This window comes from Pseudoliparis swirei, chromosome 9 (genome assembly GCF_029220125.1).
Source record: "Pseudoliparis swirei isolate HS2019 ecotype Mariana Trench chromosome 9, NWPU_hadal_v1, whole genome shotgun sequence".
NCBI classification, from domain to species: domain Eukaryota; kingdom Metazoa; phylum Chordata; class Actinopteri; order Perciformes; family Liparidae; genus Pseudoliparis; species Pseudoliparis swirei.
The window spans coordinates 4,710,249-4,719,877 of NC_079396.1; the positions used below are offsets into that span (position 1 = coordinate 4,710,249).

The window sequence follows — 9,629 nt, forward strand, 5'->3', positions numbered from 1 at the left end:
TCTTCTTCTTTTTTATCCAGCGTACAATAAAACACAGTATATAGATAAAATAACCTGAAAGAAACCGGAAAGCGTGTCTTCTGTGAATTGGACACTTTACTGCCAGTTAGGAGAGTCTTATTCTTTTTATTCAAATCAATACCGTGTCTGAAATCTTAATCTGGAACCAACAAACAGCCGGTTGACGCTCTGCCGCACGTTTTAATCTTAAGAAATACATGTTTTTTGTTGACTTTAAATGCTCTTTGACAGCGAGTTGCACACATCATAGCACAAGTCATCTCTTTAGTTATAATGGCCGCCCTTGATCCTGAAGGGTGAGCATCCTTTTTTAATAATTACAGTTGAAGTCTCTCAATGATTACTACAGTGAGCAATTAAATCATAACCGATCAAAAGGATGGCCAAAAGATATAACAATGTGCCTTCGACGGCAGACAATTTTCATCAATAAGCAGAATATGTCATAAACTATAAGGACACTCAGCTTCATCCGTCATATCTTACAATATTTATTGCATCAGAATTTTCCCTTTATGTTTTTCTTTTGGCAGATTTCATGTTATTCCTGTGAACTAGTTTGATGTGTCACATTCTTCCTGAGTTTTAATTATAACAGGAAAAGCACAAACATTATGAATGCAATCAAGATGTAATTAGACTGAGCATGAACCTCGGTACCAAGCCAACTCTATTCTGATATGAATATGAATATTGGTGTTGCTAACAGGTGGCATTGCTGGACAGCCACAATAACTTCTTTAACGATATAACTATGGGTACCGGATATTGAAGTGATGGTTCACTGATCCCAATGACTTTTTTTTTTAGTGTACTGAAATATATAGAAACCAAAAACTGCAGGAAAAGATATCTCAAACTCTCAAAAACACTTTGAAATCGTGTTATTTGGTAGAAAAACTGTTTTATAGGCTTTTGTTTTCCATATATTATTCTGGGTAGACACACAGAAGATAAAACTATAATCATTTAATAGTTCCCCCAGCGGGGAAATTTGCAATGACAATAAAAAGATATGACAGTAACCTTACAATACATGTTAAGGAGCCTCCAGCTGATGACAGTTTTTATTTGTATGCTAACATTATTATTAGCCGTGGGCGATGAAGACGTGACGTCATTACCAGAGCCACTTGAGCCACTGCTAATCAAGAAAGAGATGGATGCTTAGAAAAGAAAGAAGAAAAAGGTCAAGGGATGAGATTATTTCCTGTGTGTCGCTGCTTCGATTTCTTTTGCCAAGTCTTCTAATATTCTCTTCATCTGGAGGAGAGAATAGAGAATGAAGAAGGAAGGGAGGGAAAGAGACCGGCTTAGAATTCATCCGTCGTCATTTGACCTTTTTCCACCCGATGACTAATTCATGCGAGGACGTGGTCTTGATGCCAGAGTGCAGATGTGCAAGTATTATATGGTGAGAGTGTTAGTGAGTGTGAACACACACACACACACACACACACACACATGTGTGTTACCTCCGGCCATGTGATGATCCCGACCAGCCGTCCCCTGTCTGCGACACACACGCTCTGACCTCCGACCAGACTCAGGACCCTGTGGGCCTGTGAGGACGCAAAGGAAACTGGATGAGAAGTAACTGGTTCCCGGAAGAAGAAGAAAAGTCGCGTGACTAATCGCGTTCATTCCGAGAGTCAGCTGATAAGACTGACACCATCCTCGAGTTATTAAACCTGCAATAACCAGCAGGCTGGTGTGCAGTCACTTCTCAGTCATGGCCACCAGGGGAATGTAAGTGTAATATTCACTGGCTTTTAGCTCGGTTTTTGGTCCCCACCTACTCCTGAGGGATCGATCCAAGCACTGCTGCAATGGACTATGTTCACCAGCTGCTTTTTAATCTTCCCTGTCCTCTGATTGGTGCAGAGCCAACCCGTCCTCGCCTCCCAAATGCTGCAGCAGAGGTGCTCGCCGTCTCCCTACCTCCTGAATGGTGGTGTGAGGCGATATCAGGACAGTGGTCGGGTAGATGCGGCAGACTTCATCCAGATGTTTCTCCAGAGTCTGAACAGGGAAGGAGTGAACGTGTGTCGGCGTTCACTAACAGATGCTTTTCTTGTCGCGCAGTAGCATTCATCAGTATTTGAGTTGTGTTGTCCTGGTTATGGTCATACTTCCTCTAGTGTTGGACATACTACACAGAGACTAATGAAGGTGCCATCTGGAACTGAAAATGGTTCTTCAGAGTGACTCCATAGAAGAACCATTTTTAGTTCCACAAATAACCTTTCAAACCAGGGTTCTTTAAAGAACCATATCCTTAAATAGTTCTTCAAATATCCTATAAAGGTGTCTCAAAGAACCTTTAAAAAATGCTTCTTAATGGCACCATTTCTGATTCCACAAAGAACCTTCCAAAGAAGGGTTCATTTAAGAACCATTTCCGAAAAAGGTTCTTCAAATAACCTATTAAGGTGTCTCAAAGAACCTTCAACAAATTGTTCTTCAAGGCAAAATTTCTGGTTCCACAAAGAACTTTTTAAACCAGGGTTATTTAAAGAACCATTTGCTTAAAGAGTTCTTCAAAGAACCTTTAAAGGTGTCTCAAAGAACCTTCAAATGATGATTCTGAAAGGCATACTTTCTGGTTCCAAAAATAACTTTTAAGACCAGGGTTCTTTCAAGAACCATTTCCTTAAATAGTTCTTCAAAGAACCTATAAGGGTGTCTCAAAGAACCTTTAAATGATGGTTCTTTAAGGCACCATTTCTGGTTCCACAAAGAACATTTCAAACCAGCGTTCTTTAAAGAACAATTTCCTCAATTAGTTCTTCAAAGAACCTATTAAGGTGTCTCAAAGAACCTTTAAATGATGGTTCTTTAAGGTACCACATGGTTCCACAAAGAACCTTTCAAACCAGGGTTCTTTAAAGAACCTGTTCTGTCACTATAAATGTTTTAACAATGTGACAGGGCTGAAGACACGGCCTGCCCCTGTAAGCAGCATCAACGCCCTCCTCGACCTTCTCCGTCCATCTCTTTACCTCCGTCCTGCAGTGACGCAGGAACATCAGCAGCTCCGACCGGAGAACAAAGCCCAGTAGAAGCTGCGACTCTTTAACAGAAGAAAGGAGAGCAAATCAATTTAATTTCCCCACAGTCGGTGCTCCAGTTCAACGTGTGCACGGCTCTCGGGTTCAACAGCTTTTTAATAAAACGGTGACAATCTTTTCTCTCATCATTTCCCTTCCGATCTTTATGAGGGACTATGTTTATCCATGATGGATCTGACAATGTTCCATGTCCACATTTATAAATTGTTTCTGTGTGGAAGATCTAGAGACCACAGGCCCACAACGTCATTTTATGTGGCCTCTGACATATAATCACCTTTTCTTAAAGATATTGGAGAAAAATACCCTGTGCTTTTATTTTGAAGGTTTCAAATTAAATGGATTTGTGGTATAATATTAGATAATATTTTCAGATTTACACTATTTCTACACTGATATAAATAATAATCATATTAACAATATGTTCCAGTAGTTTACAGTGTTTCAGTTACAACCCTTTGAGGGCGGCCATGATGCTGAAAATGAGTCTGACACCTCTGATCTAGACAAAATAAGATGTCCTGTCTGCGCACCGTGTGAGTCCACCACAGGGATGTGTGTGTGAGTGCTGGTGTTGACAGCCAGCTGGACCTCCGCCGGCCCGGCTGCTTTCTGGAGCTGCACCGGGTTCGCTCCCAAAACCTGTCCGACGGGCGTGGAGGGAAGCCTGCGAGAAGAGAGGAACCGCGTCACACGACTGGAGCGAAGAAGCAGCTGTGATCAGATCTAAAACATCTGGAAGGTTTACGCCTTTTCAAAACCGCTGGAAGGATTCATGAAATCAACGGTACATAGTTTGAGAAAAGCAGATCTGACATGAGACATCAGGCAGAATGACACACTGTGGGAAAAAAGCATGTACACACACAGAATAATAATGGTCCTTAAATGGTTCATTAAAAGGCATTGTGGTTCTGCGAAGAACCATCACTATACTGAAGAACCACTTATTCGTTTGAGGCACCTTTAAAGGTTCTTTAAAGAACGATTTAACCCTCCTGTTACCTTTACATTTACTAAAATATTTTACCCTTGGGGTCAATTTGACCCCAGCAATTAAAACCTCCAGAAAATTATTAGAATTAATATTGTTTCCCAAGTTTAAGTGTGAGGTACTTTATGTTTGTTTGTTGACTACCTAAATAGCCCTTTAAATATATAAAAAATTGATATTTCTTATATGTTTGACACAGTGAAAAACAGCCTGGGGTCAAATGGACCCCAAAGAACATCGACATTAAACATTGAATGGGGTCAAATTGACCCTAAAGGTAACAGGAGGGTTAAAGAAATGGTTATTTAAGGAACCCTGGTTTGAAGGTTCTTTGAGACACCTTTCAGTTCTTTGAAGAACTATGGAAGGAAATGGTTCTCTAAAGGACCCTGGTTTGAAAGGTTCTTTGTGGAACTGGTGCTTTAAAGAACCATGTTGTGTAGGTTCATTGAGACACCTTCATAGGTTATTTAAAGTAGTATTTAAGGAAATGGTTCTCTAAAGAACCCTGGTTTGAAAGGTTCTTTGTGGAGCCAGAAATGGTGCCTTAAAGAACCATATTTGGAAGATTCTTTGAGACACCTCTATTGTCACGACGCTATTAGAGTGGACCCAAAAGCACGACTCAGACAGGAGTCACAAAGAATACTGTCTTTGGTTGGAAACAGGCTGGGTCAAAACCGGGAGATCAGTCGAAGAAGCAAACAAGTCCAAAAAGAGGCGGGGAAGAGAATCAGAGGTCAGGGCAGGCAGGCAGGGTCAGAACAGGCAGGTCAGGAATATACTCTAATAACGCAGAACTTGGCACGAAAACACAAGACAATCTGGCAGAGGACAAGTGGAAGTGAGGGAGCTAAATAGTGAGGGACTAATGAGGGGATGGGCTGCAGGTGAGAAGGGCGTGAGGACCAGGTGAAGGGAATGAGGGACTAACGAGGTGATCAGAGGCAGGTGAGGGGAGTTGGATTGACGAGATGGTGTGACAGGATGAAAACAACTATGACAAAAAGGAAGGCGTGGAGCTAAACTGTTACATCTATAGGTTATTTGAAGAAGTATTTAAGGAAATGGTTCTTTAAAGGACCCTGGTTTGAAAGGTTCTTTGTGGAACCTGAAATGGTGCCTTAAAGAACCATTTTTGAAGGTTCTTTGACACACCTTTAGGTTCTTTGAAGAACTCTTTAAGTAAATGGTTCTTTAAAGAACCCTGGTTTGAAAAGGTTCTTTGTCTTTTTGATAAATCAAAGTGTGAGTTTTCATGGAAAACACAAAATTGTGTTATGAATTTGTAATTCATAATTTAGTTATGTATTGTTTTTACTTACCGAGGGCACGCCTTCACCAAAGAGGGCAGGTGTGGGAGCCTCTTGCTGATGGAGAGAGCGTCATAGAAAGAGGGGCGGTGCCCAGAGCGAGCCAGGGCATTGGCCAGCAGAGTGGCGAGGAGGATGGGCAGAGCGTGGCTGAACTGACCGGTTAGCTCTAAAGCCATCAGGGCCGGGGACAAGTTGTGTGTCACAGCCCCGGAGAAGGCGGCCGCACCTACAGAACATACATACAGGACTGTCTCAGAAAATTAGAATATTGTGATAAAGTTCTTTATTTTCTGTAATGCAATTAAAAAAACAAAAATGTCATGCATTCTGGTTTCATTACAAATCAACTGAAATATTGCAAGCCTTTTATTCTTTTAATATTTAATAATTTTAATATTTAATAATTTTTTAATTGCATTACAGAAAATAAAGAACTTTATCACAATATTCTAATTTTCTGAGAGTCCTGTATATATACACATATGTATGTATGTATATATATACACACATATACATATATGTATATATATATACATATATATATATATTATTTTTGTATTTGTTTTGTGCTTTGTAGAAGTGCTTATCTTCGCCACCTCAGATTGAAAAGTAGCCGAGTTGAATTTATTAATACATTTAAGTTTTAAACTGCACTCAGTATTTTAACACGATAGCACACATTTATATTTTATTCAACACAATATAATATTTTACAGCAGTAAATACTTGCAATTTTCTGTAATATTTGTATATCAAAATGACCAAATTCACAGAAATTGATTTAAAATATTAGCTCTCTGTAGATTCGATGAAAACATAGGAAGTGGCTCACAAAAACCTAAAGTAGTTAGTAGGATGTATCATTCAAAATCATGTGGATTGAAGAGGGAAATCAACATGTACATACACACTCAGAAAAGTTTGACCATTGTCTACTCAATAAAATTAAGGCAACAAAGTGACAATTAATATCATTGAATATAATTTAATACTTCATCTTTCATTAAAAACTATTGATTTAATTAAGCAAATTTAAACAAAATATTAAATACAAATATGTTGGATTTACTAATAATATGGCAAATGTTGAGTAAATCCAAATCAATTATACAGGGGAAATGATTAATATTTACTAGGTATTCAAAAGAAAGTAATTTAGATATACCAAATAGCTGTGAAAAAGTAATTTAGATTTACTAATTATGTGGAAGAAATTGATTTCCATTTACTAAATATCCAGATAATACCAATTTATATTTACTAATTTTATTGGTGAAAATGATTAATATTTACTAGGTTTTCAAAAAAAAGTAATTTTGATATACCAAATAGCTGTGAAAAAGTAATTTAGATTTACTAATTATGTGGATGAAATTGATTTCCATTTACTAAATATCTGGATAATACTGATTTGGATTCAATAAATAAAATAAGTTACAACTCAACTTGGAAGAATGTTACTAAATTCAACACATTTAAACTGAAATTGTTATTTATCTTTACATAAATACATTTTGCAAATCAACTTATAATTGGTACACATGACTTAAAATCTATGTAATGTTATTGATTGTCACTTTGTTCGCATATTTTTTTTAAATGTAGAATCTACTTAATATCATGCCTTCTTTTTGCAAGAATGTACTGAGGAACAGTTAACAAATTACCACATTTAGGACAACAGCAGTTAAACATTTATTTGTGCAACTTTGTTGACCATCTTTCAAAAACATTTGTGTAAAATGCCAAAATACAAAGAAATCCTGGTGTACACAAAAGAATCACAGCAGCAAGCCCTTCAAATGAGAATGACAAATTGGATGTTTCTGAACAACCCTGAATGGTAAATAACTGCAGCACTGAAACTCAGACAAAGCCTCGAAAAAAAACCATGTGACTGTAAACGCACTGTAAAAAAAAAAAACTCATTGGGTCCAGACTGAAGATAGGTGGGGACAGAATCTCATGCCGACATGATGTTCAGGAAACTGGAACTTAAGGCAGGAGTAGTCATCATTACTGCTTGAAGACTCACAGGTCAACCGGTTGTCTGTGGGCTGACATGATTCTCTCTACAGCCAGAAAAAAGACAAAACAGAAAAGATTAACAATAATATAACTTAAAAAAGCATTTACAACATGACTAGGTGGTTCGAACAATAAAAATGTATTCTGTTGTTAAATTAAGACACTGAACTTAAAACAACTTACTCCCGTTTATCCTTGACAACTTGTATCCGATCATGGGTCACACTAGTGGAACAGCAAAGAAGGTGTTGAGGTTCATGCTGGTAGTCGTAGTCACACCTAAAAAGAAAGAGTAAGGGGATAAAGGACAAAGGGAGGACATACATCCTCTTCAGTAAAAACAAAATCATCTCAAGCATCAACTTTTGCTCTTTTCAATGCTAATGTTGTAAATAAAAATGAAAAGGCTAGATTCACACTCAAGTGCCACATGTCGTCATCATGGCGGCCAAGGTTTGATTTCCGGTGGTCCCTTTGCTGCAGATCCTCCCCTGTGGTGCTTGTGTGTCTCTCTAGCTCTAACACAAATAAAGAAAAAAACATCTTAAAAACAAATAATTGCTTGCTTCTGGCATTTAAATGGATTATAATCTCACCGTGTTGCTGGGTGTCATTAAGGTCACGAAGTTGTTCCATCCAAGTTGGATTATAATGTCTGAAAGGTGGCAGGAGAAAATAATTAGCATTTTACAATTAACTAATTGTTCTTAATTATCTGTACATAAATGTAAACATTGACTCAAAGGACACTCTTTGGTGACGTCCTCATCTGATAATGTGGACAGTAAATGAAGATTTGATCATGAAACCATCCCCTCACTGGACAGCTCACGGTGCACGGAGCTTCTGAGGAGCTGTGAGCTGTCATGTCCCGCCACAGCGCAGTTATACGCGTCATGTTAACAACAGTCACGTGAACAGAGTCCCGACCACGTCAACAGCATCAAGTTAACAGCGTCACGTGAACAGAGTCCCGACGTCACGTGAACAGACCTGTACAATAACGTGTCTGGTCACGTGACTGTCCGGACTGACCTCTCCGGTATATGTGAGCTTGTCTACACATGTCTGCGTGGAACCAGTTTCAAAGCACTTCAATAAAATCGTGGTTATTAGATGAAGTGTGTAGCACGTGACCCCTCAGGTGTCTTAACCCACCTGCCACTAATGAACCTATAACACGAGCGTTAGCTAAACATTACCTCAGCTAACATATGTAAAGTAAGCTAATGTTAGCTCGTTCAACACAGAAACCGACAACCTACGTTACATCGACAATGTTAAAGAAACGTGAAAACACTTAACCATCAGATAGCTAAATTAACTTACTCTTGACGCCCAAGGCGACACAGAAATGCAGAACACCATGCCTCGAATTCAAAAGTAGCTACCCGCTAGCTCACACGAGGCTAGCTCAACTCCTCACCAGAGAGCCGAGTAGAAACCTCAGTGTCACTAACGTTGCCCGTTCAATACAACTTTTACTCTCTGAAATTAAATTAAGTTGGCATTCTTACCTCAAGAAGAGATGCCATGTCAGGAGGCTGTCGTTCCCTCTGTGGCGTTTCGTGAGTCACTGAAGCCGGAGAGCAGCGCGCAGCTCAAACTGCGGAGAAGAGGCGCGAAACCGGGTTCAACAGTTCAATCTGCTTTTTGTGTGTTGATTGCTGTGATCAGACTGATCACTGACACCTGGCCTCTCCTTTGAACTCTCTCTCTCTCTCTCTCTCTCTCTCTCTCTCTCTCTCTCTCTCTCTCTCTCTCTCTCTCTCTCTCTCGGACGGGCTGTCTGTCTGTCTCTGTCTGTGCTGTTTTCTTCTCTAGTAACTAGATTCTTAGAATAATACAATAAAATAGTAGGACAGGATATATTACATTTAAGAAGTTAAATAATAAAAAAATGAAAGTAAATACAGTGTATCTAAGTGTATATAAAGTGAAAGTGGTGCAATGTTCATTGATGTTGTTCAATTTGAGGAGGATCTGGCCAGAGGTGATTTATTGTAAAGTCTAATAGTTGCCAGGAAGGTTCTCCTGTATCTGGAAGTTTCTCCTCTATCAAGAATGTTCTCCTGTATCAGGAATGTTCTCCTGTTTGTCCTTGTGAAGCAGAGCTGAAGCAGTCTGTTGGAGAACGTGCTCCGCTGTCCCTGCAGTAGGTGGTGGAGAGGGTGGTCCGGTTCTCCAATATGGACAAAC

At 39.1% G+C, this 9,629-nt stretch overlaps 1 protein-coding gene and 1 long non-coding RNA gene across 5 annotated transcripts in view; both read right to left on the reverse strand.

Annotated features, from left to right (window-relative positions):
• Nucleotides 1-924: 924 nt before the first annotated feature.
• The window catches only part of clcnk (chloride channel K), a 27,607-nt gene continuing 18,902 nt past the window's right edge, over nt 925-9,629 (reverse strand). The window contains exons 14-19 of the mRNA XM_056424002.1: nt 5,412-5,628; nt 3,626-3,759; nt 3,024-3,094; nt 1,963-2,043; nt 1,497-1,583; nt 925-1,284 (exon numbers count right to left, since the gene is read on the reverse strand). Of these exons, the coding sequence (XP_056279977.1) occupies nt 1,225-1,284; nt 1,497-1,583; nt 1,963-2,043; nt 3,024-3,094; nt 3,626-3,759; nt 5,412-5,628 (650 nt within the window). The 3' untranslated portion in view covers nt 925-1,224. The remainder of the gene's footprint in view (nt 1,285-1,496; nt 1,584-1,962; nt 2,044-3,023; nt 3,095-3,625; nt 3,760-5,411; nt 5,629-9,629) is intronic.
• Nucleotides 7,085-9,098, reverse strand: LOC130200053 (uncharacterized). 4 transcript variants are annotated; one of them, XR_008832923.1, is made up of 4 exons: nt 8,948-9,098; nt 8,027-8,085; nt 7,614-7,948; nt 7,085-7,474 (listed from the first exon to the last, which is right to left on the reverse strand). It is a non-coding gene; the product is annotated as an uncharacterized LOC130200053 (long non-coding RNA). The 4 variants fall into 4 exon arrangements; XR_008832924.1 differs by lacking the exon at nt 8,948-9,098 and adding an exon at nt 8,760-8,893; XR_008832925.1 differs by lacking the exon at nt 8,948-9,098 and having other exon boundaries at nt 7,614-7,973; nt 8,027-8,378.